The sequence below is a fragment of the Lynx rufus genome, unplaced genomic scaffold (assembly GCF_022079265.1).
Source record: "Lynx rufus isolate CCGP_SWC_20201006 ecotype Redwood Valley unplaced genomic scaffold, mLynRuf1.p SCAF_7, whole genome shotgun sequence".
Lineage (NCBI taxonomy): Eukaryota > Metazoa > Chordata > Mammalia > Carnivora > Felidae > Lynx > Lynx rufus.
The window spans coordinates 82,992,628-83,019,777 of NW_025814889.1; the positions used below are offsets into that span (position 1 = coordinate 82,992,628).

The 27,150-nt window shown below is 40.4% G+C and overlaps 1 protein-coding gene across 2 annotated transcripts in view; it reads left to right on the forward strand.

The window, feature by feature from the left end:
* Window positions 1–27,150, forward strand: part of RBMS2 (RNA binding motif single stranded interacting protein 2) — a 72,951-nt gene that overhangs the window by 21,051 nt on the left and 24,750 nt on the right. For both annotated transcript variants that reach the window (XM_047067035.1, XM_047067034.1), the window contains 2 exons: window positions 18,523–18,689; window positions 27,005–27,063. In XM_047067035.1, coding sequence (XP_046922991.1) covers window positions 18,547–18,689; window positions 27,005–27,063 — 202 coding nt within the window. In that variant the 5' untranslated portion in view covers window positions 18,523–18,546. The remainder of the gene's footprint in view (window positions 1–18,522; window positions 18,690–27,004; window positions 27,064–27,150) is intronic.

A 27,150-nucleotide genomic window follows, 5' to 3' on the forward strand; every position in this document is an offset into this window, starting at 1 on the left:
GCGCCCCGCCCCTCTACTTTTTTAAAGTAAACTGTAGATCCAATGTGGGGCTCGAACCCATGACCCCGAGATCGAGTCAAATGTTCTACTGACTGAGCCAGCCAAGCACCCCTCAAATAACATATTTAAAATGTAACGATTGCTTTGTAGTCCTCAAATTGCACTCCCCTGATCTCTATATGGTGTTATAAATGATACCACCATCTGTTTGGTTACTCAAGCTAGATACTGTCCTTTCTTACATCCAATGTATAAAGAAGTCCTGTTGATCTGCCTTATAAATTAAATCTCAAATCTTTCCACTTTTTTTCATCTTTACTGCTGTTTCTCTAGTTATAGGTTGCATTGTTTCTTGTTTGGATATTTCAACTCCTGCCTCACTTTAGTTTGTTCTTCCCAGACTAGCCACAGTAATATTTTCAAAACCTACATCAGATCTTGTAACTTCTTTCTTACTTAAAATTATTCACTGACTGTCTAATGTGTTGAGAATGAAAGCCAAATACTTCAGCACAGGCTGGAAGGATCTGCCTCCCTCTCCATCCTTTATTACACTCTAGCTTTACTGACCTTCTGTTCCTTTTAGGTTCATTGGAATGTCCCACTTTATATCTTTTGCCCAAGTTTCCTCTCTTTGAAATGATCCTCTCTTTCATTCTCTGTATGGCTAGTTTTTTCTCATCCTTGAAATTTCACTTAAATGCCACCTTTTTGACCACACTAACTAAATTAGGTCACAGCTTTCTGTTCTTTTATTTTCCTAGCCCATTTATCACAGTGGGTAATTACGCAATTACATTATGATTATTTGATTAATGTCTCTATCCCTGCTAAACGCTGAATTTCATTAGTACCAAGACTATCTCTGATTTAGCTCAGCATTTCATCCTTAGTACTTGACATAGCCTGGTACTCTAAAGCAGGCATTCAGTGTATGTTGAATAAATGGATGTGAACTCTTTTAATTTTTCAGGCACTAGTATAAGAGCTTTACATGTATTTATTTTCATCTCCATAACAATTCTGTTGCATAGGTGCTATTACTGTTCCCATTTTATAGGTAAGGCTAAGCAGCACATCCAAAGTCACACAACTAATACATGGCAACACTAGAAGAATTAAACCTAAGTCTTTGTGATTTTTGAGCCTGTGTTTTAACCACTTCCTGCTAGTTAATGGGGCATATAGTTAAAGATACTTTTGAAAAGACATTTAGTAAACAATGATTCATTGCCTACTTAATTCTTAAATGAATAGTGAATAATTGAGTGCCTATATAAAAACTGAATTTTTACATGTGTATAAAAATTTTTCCTTATGTACAAAATAAAAACTTTACATTGGGGAAGAAAATGGGGCGCCTGTGTGGCTCAGTCGGTTGAGCATCCAACTTCAGCTCAGGTTATGATCTCACAGTTTGTGGGTTCGAGCCCCACATCAGGCTCTGTGCTGACAGCTCAGAGCCTGGAGCCTGCTTTGGATTCTGTCTCCCCCTCCTCTCTGCACCTCTCCTGCTCACATTCTTTTTCTCTCTGTCTCTCAATAATAAATAAATGTTAAAAGAAAAAAAAAGGAAAGAAATGATTTTTTTTTTGTTAACCCAAGTTGAATTATTATTAAATCATTATTTTACATTTGTAGGGTTTACAAACTGGGAGAGCCAGGCATGCTAACACTTTACCCATCCCCTCTCTCATTTCAACTACCAAAGATGGTACTTGCCTTGCTATCAGAGATTGTTGCGGTTTGAGGGATTTCACTTTGAAGCATTCCTCTTCCTCCATTCCATGTGAGAAATAAGAAAAAGTTTGAGAGATAATAATAAAGGTATTGCTTTTATTTCTAATAAAACTAATATTCAAGGAGGTAGCTTATATCTATGGGCCAGTGGATTTCTACTACTACCCCAGAATTAGACAGATTTATCTACCTGGATACAGCAGTGATTAAACAAAACGAAACAAAACAAAAATAGAAAGCTATAGACTTCCCCATCTGGTGACTTACCCCTTTAAAACTTAACCAGTGTGGAATAGCAAAGCTAAATGTGTATAGCCATACTTCATTTATGGTGCTTCACTTTATTGTGCTCTGCAGGTATTGTGTTTTTTTACATATTGAAGATTTGTGGCAATGCTGTGTTGAACAAGTTGATTGGCACCATTTTTCCAACAGCATTTGCACACTTCATGTCACATTTTGGTAATCCTTGTGCTATTTCAAACTTAAAAAAATTTTTTTTATGCTTATTTAAAAATTTTTTAAAATATTTATTTTAAATGTTTATTTTTGAGAGAGAGAGAGACAGAGTGTGAGTGGGGGAGGGGAAGAGAGCGAGGGACACACAGAATCTGAAGCAGGCTCCAGGCTCTGAGCTGTCAGCACAGAACCCACTGTGGGGCTCAAACTCCCGAGCCTCGAGATCGTGACCTGAGCTGAAGTTTGACACTCAACCGACTGAGCCACCCAAACGCCCCAGAATGTTTATTTTGTATTTTTTCTTAAAAAAATTTTTTTTAATGTCTTTATTTTTGAAGAAGAGAGAGAGAACATGAGCGGGGGAGGAACAGAGAGAGAGGGAGACACAGAATTCAAAGCAGGCTCCAGGCTCTAAGCTGTCAGCATAGAGCCCCATGCGGGGCTCGAATCCACAAACTGTGAGATCATGACCTGAGCCGAAGCCGGACCCTCAACCGACTGAGCCACCCAGGCGCCCCAACCAGAATGTTTATTTTTGAGAGAGAGAGAGACAGAGTGTGAGCAGGGGAGGGGCAGAGAGAGAGGGAGACACAGAATCTGAAACAGTCTCCAGGCTCCAAGCTGTCAACACAGAGCCCAACACGGGGCTGGAACCCACGAACCATGAGATCATGACCTCAGCTGATGTCGGACGCTTAACCAACTGAGCCACCTAGGCGCCCCTCAGACTTTTTAATTGTTATTATATTTATGGTAATGTGTGATCAGTGATTTTTGATGTTACTATTGTGATTGTTTTGGGGTGCTGTGAACTTATATAAGATGGTGAACTTGAGTGGTAAGTGTGTGTGATTTTACCACTTCATTGGCTGTTTCCTCCATCTCTCTGCCTCTCCTCAGGCCTTCATATACCTTGAGACACAATGTTGAATTAGGCCAGTTAGTAACCCTACAGTGGCCTCTAAGTGTTCAAGTGAAAGGAAGGGTTCAGTGTCTTTCGCTTTACATCAAAACCTAGAAATAATTAAGCTTAGTGTGGAAGACCTATTAAAAGTTGAAATAAGCTAAAAGCTAGGCCTCTTGTACCAAGCAGCCAAGTTTTGAATGCAAAGGAAAAGTTTTTGAAAGAAAGTAAAAGCACTACTTCAATGAACCCACAAACGATAAGAAAGTGAAACAGTCTTATTGCTGATATGGAGAAAGTTTGAATGGTCTGGACAGAAGATCAAACCAGCCACAACATTCCCTTAATCTAAAGCTTAATCCAGAGCAAGGGCCTAAATCTCTTCAATTCAGTGAAGGCTGAGAGAGGTGAGGAAGCTGAAGAAGAAAAGTCTGAAGCTAGCAGAGGTTGGCTCATAGGGTTTAAGGAAAGAAGCCACCTCCATAACATAAAAGTACAAGGTGAACCAGGAAGTGATGATATAGAAGCTGCAACCAGTTATCCAGATGTCACTAAGAGAGTTAAATGAAGGTGGCTACACTAAACAATGGATTTTCTTTTTTTAAAAAAAAAAATTTTTTTTTAACGTTTATTTATTTTTGAGACAGAGAGAGACAGAACATCAATGGGGGAGGGCCAGAGAGAGAGGGAGACACAGAATCTGAAACAGGCTCCAGGCTCTGAGCGGTCAGCACAGAGCCCGACGCGGGGCTCGAACTCACGGACCGTGAGATCATGACCTGAGCCAAAGTCGGCCGCTTAACTGACTGAGCCACCCAGGCGCCCCTAAACAACAGATTTTCAATGTAGATGAAACAGCCTTCTATGAGAAGAAGATGCTCTTTAGCACTTCCGTAGCTAGAGAGGAAAAGTCAGTGCCGAAGCTTCAAAAGACAGACTGTCTTGTTAGGGCTAATGCAATTAGTGACTTGAAGTTGAAGCCAATGCTCATTGACCATTCTGAAAATCTTAGGGCCCTTAAGAATTGTGCTGAGTCTACTCTGCCTGTGGTCTGTGAATGAAACAGCAGTACCTGGATGATAGCACATCTGTTTTACAATATGGTTTACCATATATTTTAAGCCCACTGTTGAGCCTATTGCTTAGAAAAAAGATTGCTTTCAAAGTATTGCTGCTCATTGACAATGTACTTGATCATCCAAGAGCTCTGATGGAGCTATCCAATGTGAATAATGTTTTTTTTCATGCCTGCTAACACAACATCCATTCTGCAACCCATGGATCAAGGATGAATTTTGACTTCTAAGTCTTATTATTTAAGAACTACATTTTGGGGGCACCTGCGTGGCTCAGTTTGTTAAGCCTCTGACTCTTGATCTCAGCTGAGGTCATGATCTCACAGTTTGTGAGTTCAAGCCCCACGTTGGGCTCTGTACTGACAGTGCAGAGCCTACTTGGAGTTCTCTCTCCCTCTGTCTGTGCCCCTACCCCACTTGTGCTCTGTCTCTCTCTCTCTCAAAATAAGTAAACTTAAAAAAAATTAAGAAAAAAAAAGGGAACTACGTTTTGAAAGGTTATAGCTGCCATAGATAGTGATTCCTCTGATGGATCTGGAACAAGTAAATTGAAAGCCTTACTGGAATTCGCCATTCTAGATGTTATTAGGCACATTCATGATACGTGGGAAGAGGTCAAAGTACCAACATGAATAGGAGTTTGGAAGAAGTTGATTCCAACCCTCAAGGATGACATTGAAGGGCTCAAGACCTCAGTGGAGAAAGTCACTGTAGATGTGGTGGAAATAGCAAGAGAACTGGAATCAGAAGTGGAGTCTGAATATGTGACTAAATTGCTGCAATCTCATAATAAAACTTGAGTGCATGAGGAGTTGCTTCTTATTGGTGAGCTGAGAAAGTAGTTTTTTTTTTTATAGTTTTTTTAATGTTTGTTTATTTTTGAGAGAGAGAGACAGAGAGACAGAGCATGAGCAGGTGAGCAGCAGAGAGAGAGGGAGACACAGAATCCAAAGCAGACTCCAGGCTCCAAGCTGTCAGCACAGAGCCTAATGTGGGGCTCAAACCCATGAACTGGGAGATCATAACCTGAGCCGAAGTTGGACGCTCAACCTACTGAGCCACCCAGGCATCCCGAATTTTGTGTTATGTATATATGTATGTATGTATCTATGTATGTATTTATTTATTTATGAATAACAGAGAGAGAGAGAGAGAGAGAGACAGAACAGGGGAGAGGGAGAGAGAATCTTAAGCAGACTCCATGCCTAGAGTGGAGCCCGAAGAGGGACTTGATTTCACAACCTTGAGATCATGACCTGAGCTGAAATCAAGAGTTGGAACTTAACTGACTGAGCCACAAGTGCCCCATTCTAAATAAATAATTAAGTTTTGAGAGAGAGAGCGAGAGAGCGCAAGGGGGAGAGAGAGAGTGTGGAGCCCAGAGCATTGGCTCAAGCTTACCTGAAGCAGGGCTTGAGCTCACCGTATGCAGTGCTCAAACTCGTGAATCGTGAGATCATTACCTGAGCCAAAGTTGGGTGCTTAACTGACTGAGCCACCCAGGTGCGCCCCTCCCCCCCACCACGCCTTTTCTTATATTCTTTATAGATGTAGTATATTGTAGCTGTTATGTAAATAGTACATATTTATGAGACTGTGGGTACTGGACCTTGTAGAAATTCTTACATCATCTTCCACATTACTATCCAAGAACTGGATAGAATTTTCTCTTCCTTTTTTGGATTTGCTTATACAGTTAACCCTCGAACAATGCAAGGGTTAGGGGCACTGAACCCCTGTGTAGTTGATAGATCCAGGTGTAGCTTTTGACTCCCCTGAAACTTAAGTACTAATAGCCTACTGTTGACCAGAAGCCTTACCAATAACGGTTAAGACATATTTCATATGTTTTACATATTACTGTATTCTCACAATAACCTAGGGAAGAGAAAAATCTTATTAAAATCACAAGGAAGAAAAAATACATTTACAGTAATATACTGTATTGAAAAAAATTCACGTATAAGTGGACCTGTACAGTTCAAATCCATGTTGTTAAGGATGAACTGTAATCCATTTTTGGTATTCAGTGCTCAGTTTGGCAGTCAGTCCTCACTTCCACCTCTTACCTGTAACCTCTGCCCCATTCCAATTGTAGATTTAGATCATGAGTTTGATAAAGTAGGTTAACACTTTTCCAAGGACTAATTTAGTTTTGTTTTTGTTAGGAGAGAGAATCTGAAGCAGACTCCACGCTCAGTGCTGAGCCTGTCACAGGGCTTGATCCCACGACTCTGGGATCATGACCTGAACCAAAATCAAGAGTTAGATGCTCAACCAACTGAGCCACCCAAGCGGCCCTCTATTCTAGTTAAAAAAAAAAATAGTATGTCAGATTTTAAAAGACATTTATATTTTTAGAGAACACGCAAGCTGGGGGAGAGAGGCAGAGGGAGAGAGAGAATCCTAAGTAGGCTCCACACTCAGTCAGTGTGGAGCCTGACATGGGGCTGGATCCCATCACCCTGGGATTGTGACCTGAGCCAAAATTAAGAGTCAGGTCACTCAACTGACTGAGCCACCCAGGTGCCCCTTATTTACTTACTTTAAAGTAATCTCTACACCCAGTGTGGGGCTCGAACTCAACCTGAGATCAAGAGTCAGATGCTCTATGACTGAGCCAGCCACATCCTCTGATTTTTGTTTTTTAATAGATAATAGATGTATGGCCTTGGGATAAAACAAAATGTTCAAATGGGCATTAATGAAACACACATAGAAAAAGCCTGTGTTTTCACCCCATCCTACGTATACCTAGTCCCTTCTACCTAGTAGCCAGGATTATAAACTGTTTCTTTTGTATCTTTTTAGAGATAGTTGTATGCACATTATATCAAACTTTGTGAGTTCTTTGTGACTTGTAAAAGCAGACTAGAACAAGGATAGGACTTTATATACCTGATGTATTGCTGGGTGGTTGCACATACACATTTTATTTTGATCTGGAAATAGACTAGGCATACATACCTTTCATATCCTTGGATTAGGCCAGTTCCTTTAGGTGTGTAGTATTGCCAGTATTTATTGTCTTTTCTATAAGGAAAAAAAAATTCTGTAATGACCAAAGGAGCAGAATCTTTCTGACTTTGAGTCTTAATAAGACCAGATCTTCAGTCTACCAATCTGTATATTCTTTGAACAGGTAGAGTGAGGGTGGAAAAGAGGAGTGCTGGTGTTTCCTGACTTCTTGTGGGTTTTTTATCTATTTCTGGCCAAAATGAAATTGTGTCAAATGATGAACATATGGTAAATGATGGGGTAGGGTACAACAAACTATAGGCAGGCATTATCTTTCCTGGTTTTTTTTCTCTCCCTTTTCTCTCTTGTGGAAGAGGCAGATAACATTTCTCTGTAAGCCATGAAGTTGTTTTTGAGAGAGAGAGAGAGAGAGAGCAAGTGGGCAAGGGACAGAGTGGGGGGGAGAGAGAGAGAGAGAGAGAGAAGCGGGGCTCCTGTTCACCTGAAGCAGGGCTCGAAGTCACGAACTGTGAGATCATGACCTGAGCCGAAGTCAGATGCTTAACCAACTGAACCACCTGGGTGCCCTGAAAGCCATGAAGTTCTAATGATGCTGCTATTTTTATTCACTTTGCAGTTCCTTCCTGGGCCATATATTCTCCTGAACACAGGTAATCCGTCAGCCAAGTTGAATAGTGGAGGGATTTGGTAATGCAGAATAACACTCAGTGGGGGCTCAGTTGTGTTCCACACATATTCTCCCCAAGCAGTCGGCTGTCCTGTTCCTACTTCAGCTGCTTAATCTTTAAAGATCCTTCTTCTGTCCTAAGACGTTATGAAACTTTTTGCTGTATGTTTCCTGGTACGTATGAGTTATTGCCACACTGACATGTACCCACAAACTGGTGACATGGTTGGTTATTACGAGGATTGCAGGCATGGGCATGTGCTCCCTAGAAAGGCTGTGCTTAAAAGGGCTCTGCCCACCATAAAATTGCCCATATACTTCAGTTGAGGGCTCTTGCTCTGGTTGGTTTATGTAAGCACCAGTATTACATAAGAGCTATTCCTGTAGCTTGTTTAAGTCATAGTTCAGATACCTTTGTTCCTTACATGTTCTACTCTGACTGGACATTACCCGTTGTCTAAGAACTTAGAACTGTTCTCTTTCCAGAAGAGAAAGAAACAAAAGATACAGGGTCCTGTAAAGGGCTGCTTTATGTGTTTACTCAGCTGTTAGCACTGGTTTGGATACTTTCAGTGTTCAGGTTTTTTGTTATTTGGTTCTGCTTAACAAAAAGCAAGGTGATAACAACAGAGGAAATGTTGAAATAAGACTGAGCCTCAGTTTCTAAGTTTTAAAAGAGAATAACACATTCCCTGTTACAGCTCACAGAGTTGTGAGGAAAATCAAATGAAATCATAAATGTGATAGGATTTAAGACACTGTTAAAGGTTAAACAAATGGATATAGAACAGAATTCTGTGTTAAACTTGGCCTTGAGGATTTTTGCACAGTGAGGTTTTTTTTAATCCAATTTTGAAGAAGACTTTTTCTTAAGACCTTCTCCATCAAATCTTCCACCTGAGTCTTCAAAGTAGACTGGTTGGTTCATTATTCAGGGTCCTAAAAGGAAACAGATGGCATATCCAAATTGAGTAATTTGAGAAAGATTTAATAAAGAGACTGTTTACAAATGGGTTGAAGGAAACCAGTGAGAGAGCAGAGTACCCTATAGCCAGCAATTCCAGAGCCTACATTACTTCATCACCTCTAGGTCTAATAGGGCAAAGTATTGAGAGAGAATACCAGAATCTAAGAGTAGCTATATGGAGGGAACTGTGGGCTGCAGTAGTATGCAGCCAAATCATGGTGTTTTGGCAGGAGCTAGGGAAATAAATACTCTGACCTCCTTCTCCTCCTGCCCTTTGATTTTCTGCTGGTATACATCTGGTTACCCAAACCCAGCTGGAAGCCAGAGGGCAAGGGAGCCTGTGCATGCACTCTACATGGTCAGCTTCCTGGTACACAAAGCAAGGTGAGCAAGAATGGTGAGTGGATCTGGAAAGGCAAATAGATTCCTGGGTAGCATTCCGTGGTTACATGCTTAACTGAGGATTCTATAGTCATTTTGGCTTAGGGCTTTTAAATGTCTATTGTATACTTGAGACCCAGTTTGAATACCACCTGGTATAAATGTAAGAAACTGGCTGGAGGCCATATGGTTGGTGTACCTTACTGTTCCCATCTTGGTATTCAAGAGATGCGGGGAAACAGATTGCTGTTCTAGTGGTAAGAGCCATGAAAGAGGAGGAGGAGATGAGGAGCTAGAGATGGTGTCAGGTTTACTTGAGTTCAGAGGAAGTAGTAGAAAGTGCCGAGTCAGCTTTTAAAATCAGCTATGGTGGGGCGCCTGGGTGGCTCAGCTGTTAAGTGTCTGATTTCGGCCGAGGTCGTGATCTCAAGATTCATGAGTTCAAGCCCCGCGTCGGGCTCTGTGCTGACAGCTCAGAGCCTGGAGCCTGCCTCGGATCCTGTATCTCCTCCTCTCTCTGCCTCTCCCCCACTTGCACTCTGTCTCTCTCAAAAATAAATAAAAATTTAAAAAAAAATCCTTAAAATCAATCAATCAACCAACTATGGTAGACAGATATGAGGTATGTATTCTCTGGCGCAGGCTCTGCATTTTCCAGAGATGCCTTTTTTGTTTTAGTTTTAATATTGTTAGTGTTTGTTTTTAGGAAAGGGGGACTGTAAGATAATATCCCCCTTTTTTCCCCATAAAGCTTAATTAATTAATTTAGAGCACAAGTGTAGGAGGGTCAGAGGAAGAAGAAGAGAATCTTAAGCAGGCTCCATGCTCAGCACAGAGCTCAACTTGGGGCTCAGTTCCACGACCTTAGGATCGTGACCTGAGCCAAAATCAAGAGTTGGATGCTCAACCAGTTGAGCCACCCAAGTGCCCCAAAGCTTTTTTTTTTTGTTTTTTTTTTTTTAATCTCTACACCAAACATGGGGCTCAAACTCATGACCCCAAGGTCAGGAATCACATGCTCTTCTGCCAGCCAGGCGCCCCGCAAATATCCCTTTCTTGTTCTGATATGTTTTAATGGTTAATCTATATTTCCACTTGAATTTCAATAAATACATTAATATCATGACTTTTTTATCTGGAAATGAAGTGTGGTGATGCCAGCCTAGGCTGAATTCTGTGCTAGTCCACGTTACCTGTGGTTGCCTGACATCTCAAGATGTTTTTAGTGGTTGGAATGTGCTCCTCTTTCCACCCATCCCCATCAAATTTTTACAACAGCTTTGTTGATATATAATTCACATACCATACAAATCACCCATTTAAAGTGTACAGTTCAGTGGCTTTTAGTGTTTTCACAGAGTTTGCATCCATTACCATAATCAATTTTAGGACATTTTTATTACCCCCCAAAAGGAACGCCACTAACTTAACCCCCAGCCCCTCCTACCCCCACCCCCTGCTGCCATTCTCTCATTACTCACCTCTCACAGTCATAGGTAATCTCTAATCTGCTAATCTAGAATAGATTTGCCAGTTCTAGACATTTCATATGAATGGAATAATACAATATGGGGTTCTTTGTGACTGACTCTTCAGTTTGCATGTTTTCAAGGTTCATCCATATATCTGTACTTCATTCTTTCTTATAGCTGAATAATAGTTTCATGTATGGATATACTACATTTTATTTATCCATTCATCAATTGATAGACATTTTTGTTGTTACCACTTTGGGCTACTATAAAAAATGCTATGAAATTTGTGTACAGGTTTTGTGTGGACATAATGTTTTTAATTCTGTTGGGTACATACCTAGGAGTGAAATTGCTGGGTCATATGATAACTCTGTGCTTAACTGTTTTAGGAATTGTCAAACTGTTTTTCAAAGCAGCTGTATCATTTTATGTTCCCATCAGTGTAGAAGGGTTCCAAATTCTTTACATTCTCACCAACACTTGTTATTTTTTATTATAACATCAAACTTAGAACTTTTGATTAAAGTCATAATCCTTATATTCTAGCCATCCTAGTAGATATAAAGTGGTATCTCATTATGATAATGATTTGCATTGCCATAAAGCTCCTTATTAAGAATGTAATATCCTATACATCCTTCAAGATACAGCTGTCTTTTTGGGGGGGTGCCCAGGTGGCTCAGTTTGTTGAGCATCTGGGTCTTGGTTTTGGCTGAGGTCATGATCTCATGGTTCGTGGGTTGAAGCCCTGCAACAGGCTCTGTCCTGACCGCTTGGAGCCTGCTTGGGATTCTCTGTCTCCCTCTCTCTCTGTCCCTCCCCAGTTCATGCATGTAATGTCTTTTTCAAAGCTAAATAAACATTAAAAAGTAAAGATACAACCATCTTTTTTGAGAAACTTTTTCCTCAGGATTTAACTGTTTTTTCTTTCATACTCTTGTACAATTTTGCTTGGATCCCCGTTAGCACACGTATGTCATTCTGCTAGTTATCTAGATTGTAAGCTCTGGTTTGTGAATTCCTTAATGGCTCCTTGTGGGTGTGTGTTTAAATTTATTATGAAATATTTCACTCCTACTCTTACGCATTTGTGAGTCCCCACTGCATCACGTAGGGCTTGCACATAGTTGGTATTCAGATATTTATTGACTGACTCAAATAGTGCAAAGGGTCTCATGAATGATTATCAGGAGGTCTGTTATTTCTCAGGGAAAGTCAACTTTCTTTTATTAGGAGATACTATGATGGAATCAAGGAAATAATGTATTTTAGACAAAAATGTTCAGATATAAGGGCACTCAGTCAGTTAAGCATCTGACTTGATTTTGGCTTATGTCACAATCTCACGGTTCGTGGGTTCGAGCCCCGCATCAGGCGCCACCCTGGCAGTGCAGAGCCTGCTTGGGATTCTCTCTCTCTGCCTCTCCCCCACTCACACTTGCTCTGTCTCAAAATAGATAAATAAACTTAAAAAAATGTTTAGATATATCATATGTCCTAGAGATCATTGGCTCCAGGGACATGTCTTATCCATATTCAAGTTGCAATAGGAATTTTGATGTCAGGCTAGTGGATTGTATATCTTTGAGATTCTTTAGGGGTTTATTAAAATGATACACAATTAGAGGCACCTGGGTGGCTCAGTCGGTTAAGCAACTGACTTTGGCTTAGGTCATGATCTCTCATGGTTCGTGAGTTTGAGCCCCACATGGGGCTCTGTGCTAACAGCTCAGAGCCTGGAGCCTGCTTTGTGTTCTGTGTCTCCCTCTCTCTCCCTGCCCCTCCCCTGCTTGTGCTCGCTCTCTGTCTCAAAAATAAATAAGTAAACATTAAAAAACAAAAAAAAGGTAACACAATTAGCAAATCCCCTAAGTTTGTTTTACTCCTTTTAGTTAATGTCCATGCCTGTATACTGTGTGCTAGGAACTTAGCTAGCTGGGATGAGGTTTTCTCCTGCTTTGATGATAATAATGTTAAGGGCCCAGGATGGGGATAACCTTGATGGCAAATGAATGGATATAGGATTTTCAAATTTTTTGAAATGCAAAATGAACGATTGATCAGAATCTAATTTTCAGAATAAAGACAGTGTTTTACTTACATTATAATTTAATTAACAAGTATCTTATCTGACTGGATCATTCTCTTAAAGATCTGATGAAAACTTAGTGATTGGGGGATAGCTGGCTGGCTCAGTTGGTACAGGAGGCTGCTCTTGATCTCAGGTCATGAGTTCAAGCCCCATGTTGGGCATGGAGCCTACTTAAAAAAAAACAACAAAACTTCGTGATTGGTAAGTAGGCATCGTATCATCTCTATCATTATGATCTCTTGAAAGAGAGCCAAAGGAAGAACACTGTCTTGTCTCCCAGTTTCCTATAACTCAGCAAGACCGGAAACATAAAATTCATGCTACAGGAAGAGGGGAGTTTGATTTTTTGTTTTTTTTCCCCTGGTTGAAGTTGAAGGAGTTATACATTTCTGTTTCCCCATCCTAACAGCCCTTCCCCAGGTATTTATCCCTAGATATTCTTTTTTTTTTTTAATTTTTTTTAACGTTTATTTATTTTTGAGACAGAAAGACAGAGCATGAACAGGGGAGGGTCAGAGAGAGGGAGACACAGAATCTGAAACAGGGTCCAGGCTCTGAGCTGTCAGCACAGAGCCCGATGCGGGGCTCAAACTCACGGACCGCAAAATCATAACCTGAGCCGAAGTCGGCCGCTTAACTGACTGAGCCACCCAGGCGCCCCTATCCTTAGATATTCTTAATGGGATATATCACAGCGTTCTCTGCACATCCTTTTAAATACCACCTTACCAATCATTTAATTAGGCTTTTTCCTCACCTTCCTTCATGTCTAATATTGTCTAAATACTCTCATCATCTCTGGTCTCCCACCTCTCCGAACCAGCTTTGATAATGCAATTGAGATATGTGATACCGTTTCTCTGCGGTAAACCCATAATCTTTCCTATTCACTTCCAGAATTAAATCTCCTTCTTAAGAAGACTGATACTGGTACTCTTTTACTGGGTAACTATATGTATTTCTTTGATACATAATATGCTAGCATCCTTTATTTCTGAAGGCTTTTTTTGGTTCTGTTTTGTTTTTTAGAGAGAGTGAGTGGGGGAAAAGGAGAGAAATAATTTTTTTAAATTTATTTTTTGAGAGAGCATGTGAGTGTTCATGGGCATACCAGCGGGGGAGTGGCAGAGGGAGAGAATTTCAAGCAGGCTGCACACTCAGTGCAGAGCCCACCAAGGGGGCTTGATCCTGCAACCCTGGGATCATGACCTGAGCCGAGATCAAGAATTGGTCGCTCAATCAATGGAGCCACCCAGGCAATCCCTCTGAAGGCATATTTAATAATCTCATGTATCTAAGATTCTAGGCCAAATGTGAGGGACCTTGTTTAAAGAATTCACATTAACATTGGAATTATAGGGCATAGTACAGTTCTGAATCATGTTCTACATGGCCACTAATCCAAATGACTTCAGGAGTTTCACCTACATGAATACAAACCAAGGTTATAAGTAAAAACTTACCTTTCTTTTTCTTCTGGGAGCAAAACAAAATTACATGTCATTCAAAAGGATGAAGTTAATTGATAGATACTATAGTAGATTTATATCCCTTCCTGAAGAGAACCTGATATACTAACAAGTCAGCCATTTTAGCTTCTCTAATATCCCTGAATTTTATCCTCACATGAAAATGACATGTTTTAGGACATAACTATAAAAAGCAAATTAGCTTTAAGATTTATGGTCTGCTTTGAGTTATGAAATCTTCCATAGTTCAGCAGGATTAAGGAAAGAAATATCTTGCGCTTCACTTTGTAGTTTAGGCCTGACAGATGACCAGTGACCTCAGAGAACTATTTCAGTAGGAGTCAAGAGAGATAAAACTGCCCTGTCCTTCCCTTACTGATAAGAATATCTCAGTTCTCTGGACCTTTCTAAATACTACCTTTTTCTCTCTTACATAGGTAAACATGGATTTTTAGTTTACATTAGTTATTATGTCTCTCCAAATCATTTTGTTTTGGGAAGCCAGATAAGCTATTCTTAGGGGCTTTCTCAGCTGTTTGTTTGTTTGGTTTTTTTTCCTTCTCTTGGATTGTGTTACCTTTCAAAATGAATAAATAAATATATATACCATTTCTCTTTGGAGCCAAACCTATGTGGCAATTTCAGAAGCTGCATAAAAATATCAAGAGACAAAAGTCGTGGTTTGTTTTTTTTTTTTTTCATTTTTCGTTTTCTGGTTTTTGGTTTTTGTTTTTGTTTTTTTTTTTCTTAGCCATATCTTTTTTCCTAGGAATTTTTCTGGCCTACAGCAAGTTTATTATTGACTAAGCCATATTTTTAAATTATAGCTAAGACCTTAGTATTAAAACCAAGGTTTATAGCTATGTAGCAAATCAATAATTTAAGTTTATTTCTTTACTTAGTAACCCTTGTGTTCTTTTCTGGACAGTACTGGCATCCTTGATACTTTCTGTTAGACATATTCTCTCATATTGGGACAGGGGATAGATAAACTCAGGCAAATGGTCTCCTGTGCCAGTGCTTGGCACATGGTCTTATGACACTAGAGTTGCTTTTTCTGTTTTGTTGGTGTCATCATTATCATCATCATCATCACCCCAGGCATAGAATATCCTTTGGCTTTCTCAGCCTAAGGATAAACAATAGTAATTCCTTAGAGATGAGGAAAGACCTATATTATTGAATGATCTCCAGTAGTGATCTTGCTCTGAACTCTGGAACAGCCATGATTAGAATATAGGTCACAGTTTTCTTAACTGTACTTAATTTTTTTTAATGTTTATTTTTGAGAGAGACAGAGTATGAGCAGGGGAGGGGCAGAGAGAGAGGAAGACAATCTGAAGCAGGCTTCAGGCTCCAAGCTGTCAGCACAGAGCCCGACACAGGGCTCGAACTCGCAAACTGTGAGATCATGACCTGAGCCGAAGTCGGAGGCTTAACCTACTGTGCCACCCAGGTGTCCCTTGACTGTACTTTAAATCGGGTGGTGCGATTATGATAGTAATGATAATAGAGGGGGCCTAGACCCACTAGTATTTGATTATTATTGCAGATCTAGTAATTCAGTGGAGATTTCAATGTCATTCAGGTTTTTTTTTAAATTTTTTTTTTCAACATTTATTTATTTTTGGAACAGAGAGAGACAGAGCATGAACGGGGGAGGGGCAGAGAGAGAGGGAGACACAGAATCGGAAACAGGCTCCAGGCTCTGAGCCATCAGCCCAGAGCCCGACGCGGGGCTCGAACTCACGGACCGCGAGATCGTGACCTGGCTGAAGTCGGACGCTTAACCGACTGCGCCACCCAGGCGCCCCTCAGGTTTTTTTTTAATGTTTATTTTTTTTTTAATTTTTTTTTTCAACGTTTATTTATTTTTGGGACAGAGAGAGACAGAGCATGAACGGGGGAGGGGCAGAGAGAGAGGGAGACACAGAATCGGAAACAGGCTCCAGGCTCTGAGCCATCAGCCCAGAGCCTGACGCGGGGCTCGAACTCACGGACCGCGAGATCGTGACCTGGCTGAAGTCGGACGCTTAACCGACTGCGCCACCCAGGCGCCCCTAATGTTTGTTTATTTTTGAGAGAGAGAGAGCAAATGGGGGAGGGGGCAGAGAGAGAGGGAGACACAGAATCTGAAGCAGGCTCCAGACTCTGAGCTGTCAGCACAGAGCCCAACACAGGGCTCGAACTCACAAACTGCGAGATCATGACCTGGGCTGAAGTCAGATGTTCATCCGACTGAGCCACCCAGGCGCTGGCAAAAAAGTACAGCAATTTTTAGAGCTGAATGTATGACCTTTAGGGTTTTTTTTGCCCTATTTTTGTCTTGTCTGAAAGTTGCTAAAAAATACACCATGCCTCGTGCACCCTCCTGCACTTATTGACTGTATAATGTGACTGTCACCATCATCATATGGATGATCATCATTACCACTGTCACATGGATTGTTCTGTATGGGAGATCTTAGTGTAAGCGCTGGCAAAGAGAGGGGGACAGGGATAGGAAATATAAATGTTGTGTTGGTAGTAGGTCATGAGTCTCGTCCATCCCAGAATGTGATATTGGGTCTCTTCTTCTTTGCTGCAGGGATAAACTGTGTGTGTGCAAGCAGGTACACCTTTTTATTGTGTACAGTGATAAAGATAGGAAAATACCTGCTTCAACATATTTTAGCTCAAGCAAAGATTTTAATTTTGAGGTTTGCTAAAGGTCAGGGGCATAAATATAAGAGGCACATTTCATATTAAAGATTCTTTGGGGTGAAGATTTTCACTCTTTGATATTCATGTTTCTCTTTTTCTTCTGTTATTGCTCTACTTCCTCAACACCACCACCAAAAAGAGAACGGGGTGAAAAACCTGGAGATGAAACTAGCATTTGAGAGGGAAGTAATTCCAAATAGATTTATACTGTGAAGTGCTTTGAGCCTAGGGAGAACTGGAATATGAGTGTGAGGTAGTAAAATGCATGATATTATAGGTAACTATGCAAATTTAGAGTATTATGAATCAAATATAAATGTAAACACTAAAAGCCTGATTAGAACATAAAGAGTTAAAATATTCATGAAGGAATGGATCCATGCTCCAGCCAACCTGGTATTTTCCTCTAATAGAAGTACCAAAAAAAAATACTGTAGCCCAGTCTGGTTGCTTGTCCTGGTATTAGTAGTGAAAGATTTGGGATGCTTCATCCCAAATCTTGGGTTTCCTTGACCATAATGTAGCTGTTGTTCATTCACTTAAACTTTAAAACATTTATAAGTAACTTAGGACTAAATTCTTATTACTAAGGTAACAAATTTCAGTTTTTACTGGTAATTAGTATTTTTACGTGGGCATTAGTATTTCATTTTATTTGTCTAAGTTTATAGTAATGTTCAAGTTCCAGGTATTTTGCAGTTCACATATTCTACAGTTTTTTGAATAATCTATGTTAAACTTACTTATACTTCCATGATTTGATAAATTTTTATTATTTCCTCTTCATCATTTTTTAAAATATTTATTATTTTTGAGAGAGAAACAGCAAGCAGGGAAGAGAGAGAGGAAGACACAGTGTCGGAAGCAGGCTACAGGCTCTGAGCTGTCAGCACAGAGCCTGACGCGGGGCTCGAATTCACAGACTGTGAGATCATGACGTGAGCTGAAGCCGGCTGCTTAACCGACTGAGCCACCCAGGCACCCCTTCTCTTTATCATTTTTAAGTGGAATCTAGATTTCATTAGCCCTGTCTCATTACATAAGTTACTTAAGAGGCATACGTTGTGTTCTTCAGTATCGGTATGATAAAAACATTCCACTATAACAAAGTACCTTTTTTTTGTTGTTTTTTTTTTACATTTATTTATTTTTGAGAGACAGAGACAGAGCACAAGTGGGGGAGGGGCAAAGAGAGAATGAGACACAGAATCCGAAGCAGGATCCAGGCTCTGAGCCGTCAGCACAGAGCCCGATGTGAGGCTTGAACTCACAAACCACTAGATCATGACCTGGGCTGAAGTCAGATGCTTAACTGACTGAGCCACCCAGGCGCTCCCAAAGTACCTTTTTTTAAAACCTTTAACAAGCTTATTTTGGCCTCTCATTATTCCTGAAACATAGGTAAGACAGTTATGTATTTTCTTATTCTATGGCAGAATGGCAGAGAGGAATTTCTTTAGTTTCTGTTTTGTTTTTGTTTTTTAATTCTCTATTGAGTTAATTGCTATTAAAGTTTGGAATCATTCTTTGCAAGGAGCCAGGATCTTCCTCACTCTCCAGTATTTAAATGTATAATCTTCTGATCTTCTGTTGCTCATGTCTCTCTGCAGCCATATGTGTCACTGTCTCAGCAAATGGCACCACCTAGTCCAAGCAGCAGTACCCCTAACAGCAACAGTGGGAACAATGGAAATGACCAGCTGAGCAAAACCAACCTCTATATCCGGGGATTGCAACCAGGCACTACTGATCAAGACCTTGTCAAATTGTGCCAGTCGTAAGTTGGCAGACATGTGGGTAGGCTTCGAGGGACAGTACAGGTTTGGCGATACTGACTTCTTGCCAAATACTCTTGTCCTGAAATGCAGTATTAATTTGTCACAAGATTTCTTAGCAGCCCCTCTTAAATTCTACCTGTTATTAATACATGAAACCTTCTTGCGTTTCTCTGAGGAAAGCCAGCATAGGGCTGGCCTTTGAAGCCTAATAGGTGACTGTATACTCAGAACTGATGGTCTTTGTGGAAAGATTCCCATCCTTACACCTCAAATTGAAATGCTCAGTATCTCTAAAGATACTGATTAGAAGACAGTGAGAGTTGGCAGTGCAGTAGGGATAGAAGAAAGTGGAAGTAACCAATTGAATTGTACATTTAGGAGAGTTTCTGCTGATAGAAGTAATCCCAGTGAACCAGAGGAGCTCTCAAATTAGTGGATAAAGGAGACGGTGGAGAAAGAGGTTGACACTCTGCATATACCCCCCTAAAGACCTTTGGGGTTCTTCAGAGTGGATTTGAGTCATGAGGTAGAGATAACTGCCATGGAATTAGCCCAGTTAAGAATGCTAGAAAAATTTGCAAGAGTCCAAAGATGCGAACTCTGTTCCATTTGGCAGAAAAATACGTGTTTCAAATGATACATTTGGGGGAATGGTTATAGGAAGAAGTCTGGGGGTAGGGAAGAGGAAAATTGATTTTGGGTAGGGAATGGTAGAAAGAAATAGAAATAGGAACCTTAGACTGTGTAATTACCATTACAAAAAAAAAACTTTTATCGACATATAACACACATAAAGTACACAAATCATAAGTGTATATACAGCAGTGACTTTTCATAAGGTAAACGTATCCTCGCAACAGTCCCTTGTAACCAGATCAAGAAGAAGAACATTACTGGGGTGCCTGGGTGACTCAGTCAGTAAAGCATCTGACTCATGATCTTGGGGTCATGAGTTCAAGCCCCACGTGGGGTATGGAGTGTACTTAGAAAAAAAAATGAAAAGAACATTACCCACTCTTTGGAAGCCCACTTGTCAGTTTCTATCCCCCCACCTCCAAACAAATATCTACTGTTTTTTTTTTAACTTATTTATTTTGAGAGAGAGAGAGAGAGAACGGGGAAGTGGGGGAGGGGTAGAGAGAGGGAGAGAGAGAATCCCAGGCAGGCTCCATGCTGTCAACACAGAGCCCAATGTGGAGCTCAATCCCACGAACCCGTGAGATCATGACCTGAGCCGAGTCAGACACTGAACCGACTGAGTCACCCAAGTGCCCCTCTACTGTCTGTATTCTAAATGATTGATTGGTGTGGTTTGTTTGAACTTCATATAAACAATGATACAGCATACATGCCCTTTTATGTCTGGCTTCTTTTGTTTAGTGTTATTTGTGAAATTCATTCATATGAATTATAACAAAACTTTGTTTATTCTTATTGCTTTATAGAATTCCATCATAGGAATACACCATAGTTTATTTGCCCATTCTACTGTTGCTGGACATTTGAGTTGTTTCCAGTTTGTGACTATTATCTATATGAATAGTGCTGCCATGAACTTGTACATGTGTTTTGATGTACGTATGTGTTGGGTTTATAGCTAGGAGTAAAATTGCTGAGTCATAGTATATACATTTGTTCAGCTTTTGTAGATACTACTAAATAATTTTCTGAAGTGGTTAAACTAATTCAATATCCCACAACAGTATGTGTAAAGTTCCAGCTGTTCCAAATCCTGGAAAGGCAGAACATTCTGCCCCCAAAATATAGGTGTGAGAGGCATCAGAGATGCTTTATAAATCCTTTACTCTTCTGAGGTTTGGTCCATGCAAATCATAGGGATTTTTGCTGGTACCAGGTTGCATAGATTCAGTCTCTAAAGGCTAGATGTATGTATGAAACTGTTTTTTTGTTTTGTTTTGTTTACCTCAGATTACCTTGGTTAAAAGGTATTTTATTTAAAAAAAATTTTTTTTAACATTTATTTTTTTGAGAGAGAGAGAGAGAGAGAGAGAGTGAGGTGAGAAGGGGCAGAGAGAGAGAGAGGGAGACAGAATCTGAAGCAGGCTCCAGGCTCTGAGCTGTCAGCACAGAGTCTGATGCGGGGTCGAACCCACGATCCGTGAGATCATGACCTGAGCCAAAGTCCAGCGTTTAACCGACTGAGCCACTCAGGAGCCCCGAAAGGTATTTTAATGAGAGTGAGGGAACTTAGTCTAGGACTAGTAATTTTTGAGGGGAATGGGAATTGGCAGAAATGTTGGTTTGTGAAGGAAAAGGCTATCATACCAGTCTAGTTCCTTGATTTCTGCATGCTGGGTTTCTTGCACGAAACATAATATGCTACAAAAATCTTATCACTTCACAAGACAGACAAAACTCACTTCTACTTCACAATACTTTTAGACTTTCACTTTGCCCTTGACAACAGTTGCCTTATCTTTGGCCGTGTCTGAAGAAGGGATGAGAATAGTCAGGGTCATCATATAGGTTGGAACCGAGGAGCTCAATAGGAGACTATAGAGACGTAGAAATGAGGCAGGGAAAGAATAGGTGCTAGATGAGTTATGACAAAAAGGAGGCTGAGAAGGACAGGTGGCTGGAGCCCTGCTGGATGCTGCAAGCTGGGAGTTAAACCTTTTTAGGAAGGGTGTTTCCCATGCATAGAAGGACTTCCTGTTTTCTTCCTAGTTATCTCTCTCTGGGTTGTAGGGGAAGTGAATATTCCTGGATCCTAAACCCTGGTGGGCAGGAAGAAAAGGCATGGAGTGTAGGACTGGAATCCTTGTTCTCTTGGAGGGGCTTCTTCTTCCTAGGAGGAAGCAAACCCAAACAGTCTGTTGCCAACTGCAGTGCAGACTCTGAGCTCTAGGTCTCAACCTGCTCAGACCCACAGCCAGCTCCACCTTGGGGCCTTGGTAGGGATAGCAACCTGTATGCCCTCTGGCCAGTCTCCTGCATCTCTTCCCTTGCCTAAGTTTGGGAAAGAATCCAAATATGTAGTCCTGAAGGGCTAGGATCATCATATTCATCCCCACCCCCATTTTGATGTGTTCTTTTCCCAGCCTCCAAGGCATTACTTGGCTTTTTCTGTCTAATCCATTGGATGACAGAAGCCCCACCAAAAAAGTCAGTGAGAGCCTGCCCAGGAACAAAACAAATATATCAGTCATCATATGTTCTTTAGGGATGAGAGGGGAAGTGAAAAACAAAACACTTGTTTGGGGTATTGGTCTCAAATTCAGTCCCTGCCAGCTGTTTTCAGGTAAATCCTATACTTCTGATTCTATTAGTGATTTCTGTTCTGTATCTTTAATATTTTCACCCTCCTAGGGTGGGATGTAGAGATGTCTTTCTAGTGGAACACTTCTAATATGATCCTGACCTGGGATACTCCACTGCTGAGTTTGGGGGACTCCACATGACTGCTGCCAAAGTATAATTTTCAAAAAGTTGAAAAACATGATTCTCATACAAATATAGGTAAACACATGCCCAAGATTTATTTCATTCATTAATAAGGGAACCAGCAGAATGGTAAAATGGATTCAAAGACATTTGAGGGACTGAGTATTTATAGATACTGAAGAAATAATGTTGGAATAAGATTCCTAGGTTATAGGGGTGCCTGGGTGGCTCAGTTGGTTAAGCATTCAACTCTTTATCTCAGTTCAGGTCTTGATCTCAGGGTTGTGAGTTCAAGCCCTGCATTGGGCTCATGCTTGGTATGAAGCCTACTTAAAAAAACAAACAAAAAAAAGATTGGGGGCACCTGCATGGCTCAGTCAGTTAAGTGCCGGACTTTGGCTCAGGTCATGATCTCATGGTTCGTGGGTTTGAGCCCCTTGTCGGGCTCTGTGCTGACAGCTCAGAGCCTGGATCCTGCTTCGGATTCTGTGTCTCTGTCTCTGCCCCTTCTCGGTTTACACACACACACACACACACACACACACACACACACACACACACTCTTTCTCTCTCTCTCTCTCTCTCTCTCTCTCTCTCTCTCAAAAATAAATAAATGTTAAAAAAAAAAGATGGCTGGGTTATATACAAAACTGGTTCATATCCTATAGGACAATATAAAACAGGAATTTTTGGGATCTCTTTTCTACTGGACAGAAATTATTTGCATTTACTGGACAAAATCTATACGTTAATATGTGTCTTCACAAGGCCTGGACCCTAAGCAGTAGTAAACAGTAAGTCAAAAAAAGAAACATCCCCTTAGATAATTAAATATATTTCAAGTAGGCCTTTTAGACAGTGTTTCAGAATGACATTGAAAGGATACACAATCTTCACTTTACCTTACCGTCAAGTTTTGGGTAATTTCTTTTTTTTTTTTTTTTAATTTTTTTTTCAACGTTTTTTATTTATTTTTGGGACAGAGAGAGACAGAGCATGAACGGGGGAGGGGCAGAGAGAGAGGGAGACACAGAATCGGAAACAGGCTCCAGGCTCCGAGCCATCAGCCCAGAGCCTGACGCGGGGCTCGAACTCACTGACCGCGAGATCGTGACCTGGGTGAAGTCGGACGCTTAACCGACTGCGCCACCCAGGCGCCCCTTGGGTAATTTCTTAACACTGCTGTTGCACCTGGTTTTGTACCCACTCACCTCCCTAACATGCTCAAATCTTGACAGTGAGAAATAGAAGGCTTAGAATAAAGTAAAGCAGGGCAGAGAACCATTTGCACTAAAGTTGAAGTTTCTTGACTGTAGTAACGATGATAATAGTAAAGAACTTTCAAGCATTTACCATATGGTAGACATTAGTGCTTTATATCCATGAACTCATTTCGTATTCCCAACAATCCTATCTCTGCTTTACAGATGATGGGACTGAGGCCCATAGGGGTTAAATGACTTGTCCGAAATGACATACAGCTATAGAGTGTCAGAACTAGGGTTTGAAACGAGCAGTTTATACTAGCCAACTGGATCCGACAATACATTAAAAGAATTATTTACCACAATCCAGTGGGATTTGTCCCTGGGATGCAGGGCTGGTTCAATATCTGCAAATCAATCAGTGTGACACATCACATTAATAAAAGAATAAGAACCACATGATCCTCTCAGTAGATGCAGAGAAAGCTTTTGACAAAATACAGCATCTTTTCTTGATAAAAACCCTCAAGAAAGTAGGGATAGAAGGATCATACCTCAAGATCATAAAAGCCGTATATACAAAAGATCCACCACCAATATCATCCTCAATGGGGAAAAACTGAGAGCTTCCCCCCTAAGGTCAGGAACACGACAGGGATGTTCCCTCTCACCACTGTTGTTCAACATAGTGTTAGAAGTCCTAGCTTCAGCAGTCAGACAACACAGAGAAAAAGAAGGCATCCAAATTGGCAAGGCGGAAGCAAACTTTCATTCTTCGCAGATGACATGATAGTCTATGTGGAAAACCCAAAAGATTTCACAAAAAAACTGCCAGAACTGATCCATGAATTCAGCAAAGTTGCAGGTATAAAATCAATGTACAGAAATCTGTTACATTTTTTTTTAGCTTTTTCTTAACATTTATTTATTTTTGAGACAGAGACAGGGCATGAATGGGGGAGGGTCAGAGAGAGAGGGAGACACAGAATCCGAAACAGGCTCCAGGCTCTGAGCTGTCAGCACAGAGCCTGGCGCAGGGCTCGAACTCACAGACCGTGAGATCGTGACCTGAGCCGAAGTCGGACGCTTAACCGACTGAGCCACCCAGGCGCCCCTACATTTCTATATACCAATAATGAAGCAGCAGAAAGAGAAATCAAGGAAGCGATCCCATTTACTGTTGCACCAAAACCCGTAAAATACCTAGGAATAAATCTAACCAAAGAGGTGAAAAATCTATACACTGAAAACTATAGAAAATTTATGAAAGAAATTGAAGAAGATACAAAGAAATGGAAAAACATTCCGTGCTCATGGATTGGAAGAACAAATATTGTTAAAACGTTGATACTACCCAAAGCAATCTACATATTCATTGCAACCTCTGTCAAAATAACACCAGCATTCTTCACAGAGCTAGAGCAAACAATCCTAAAATTTGTATGGAACCAGAAAAGACCCTGAATAGCCAAAGCAATCCTGAAAAAGAAAACCAAAGCTGGAGGCATCACAATTCTAGACATCAAGATGTATTACAAAGCTGTAATCATCCAGATAGTATGGTACTGGCACAAAAACACTTAGATCAATGGAACAGCATAGAGAACCCAGAAATGGACCCACAAATGTATACCCAACTAATCTTTGACAAAGCAGGAAAGAATATCCAATGGAATAAAGACAGTCTCTTCAGCAAATGGTGTTGGGAAAACCGGACAACAACATGCAGAAGACTGCACCTGGACCACTTTCTTACGCTATATACAAAAATAAACTCAAAATGGATGAAAGACCTAAATGTAAAACGGGAAGCCATCAGAATCCTAGAGGATGAAACAGGCAACAACCTCTTTGATCTTGGCCATAGCAACTTCTTACTTTACATGTCTCCAGAAGCAAGGGAAACAAAAGCAAAAATGAGCTACTGGGACCTCATCATAATAAAAAGCTTCTGCACAGTGAAGGAAACAGTCAACCAAACTAAAAGGCAACCGACGGACTAGGAGAGGATATTTGCAAATGACATATCAGATAAAGGGTTAGTATCCAAAATCTATAAAGAACTTCTCAAACTCAACACCCAAAAAACAATCCAGTGAAGAAATGGGCAAAAGACATGAATAGACACTATTCCAAAGAAGGCTACTGGAATTATTCCCCTATTCCAGATGGCTAACAGACACATAAAAAAATGCTCAACATCACTCTTTATCAGGGAAATACAAATCAAAACCATAATGAGATACCATCTCACACCTGTCAGAATGGCTAAAATGAACAACTCAGACAACCACCAATGTTGGCAAGGATGTGGAGAAAAAGGAACCGTTTTGCTCTGCTGGTAGGAATGCAAACTGATGCAGCCACTCTGGAAAGTAGTATGGAGGTTCCTCAAAAAATTAAAAATAGAATTACCCTACAACCCAAAGGATATTTATCCAAAGGATACTGGTGTGCTGTTTCGAAGGGGCACATGCACCCCAATGTTTATAGCAGTGCTGTCAATGATAGCCGAATTATGGAAAGAGCCTAAATGTCCATCAACTGATGCATGGATAAAGATGTGTGTGTGTGTGTGTGTGTGTGTGTGTGTGTGTGTATACACGTATATATATATATATATATATATATATACACACACACACACACGTATACGTGTATATATATACGTACGTGTGTGTGTGTGTAAATATATACATATATATGTATATATACATATATATGTGATGGAGTAATACTCGGCAATCAAAAAGAATGAAATCTTGCCATTTGCAACAATGTGGATGGAACTAGAGTGTATTATGCTAATGGAAATTAGAGAAAGACAGATATCATATGACTTCACTCCTGTGTGGAATTTGAGGTACAGGACAGATGAACATAAGGGAAGGGAAGCAAAAAATAATAAAACAGGGAGGGGGACAACACATAAGAGACTCTTAAATATAGAGAACAAACTGTTGCTGGAGGGGTTTTGGGTGGGGGATGGTCTAATTGGGCAAGGGGCATTAAGGAATGAGCACTGGATGTTATATGTAGGTGATGAATCACTGGATTCTCCTCCTGAAATCATTATTGCACTATATGCTAACTAACTTGGATGTAAATTAAAAAATATATAGAAGAAAATTATATATAGAAATTATATAGAAGAAAAAAATATAAAGTTATATAGAAAAAAATTATATAGAAGAAAAAAATTATGTAAAAAGAAAAAGTTTGGCTCAGGTTAACCTTCAATCAGAGGTGGGTAATGGGATGCAGAGAAGAGAAATATCTATAGGTTTTTCATAAGAATGGTGTTTGTCCAGAAGAAGGTAATTGATTATTAAGGATTATATTTAGTCCCCAAGGAATTCCAGCCAGAGCTCTGCCCCTACACACACTATGTGGATATCACCAGGCTTCTTTTCCCAAGAAGATAATAGTCTCTTCCCACCTAGTATCTAAGTCTTAATTGGGGAAGAAGAGAGAAACATGTTGGTATTGTAGGGACTGCAGTTATGTTATTTCTTGTAGGCATCTTTGGAGAATAGGTTTATATGATGAGCTTGACATTTTAAATTTATTTCTTCTTGTTTTTATTAAGGTTTGAGTAGGAACAGTTTTGAAGAAAGGGCATGGATTCATCCAGATGTCTTGATCTCTGTCCTGTTCTAAATCCCTGCCCCCACATTATCACTTTGCATTTTCTTTTCCCTTAGATATGGCAAGATTGTCTCCACTAAGGCCATACTGGACAAGAGTACAAACAAATGCAAAGGTGAGAGAACAGCTATCTTTGGTGATGGAGAGCACCTATGAGTGAAGCCATCCCTTGTCTCTTATCTTTACTGCTCAAAGCTCCTAG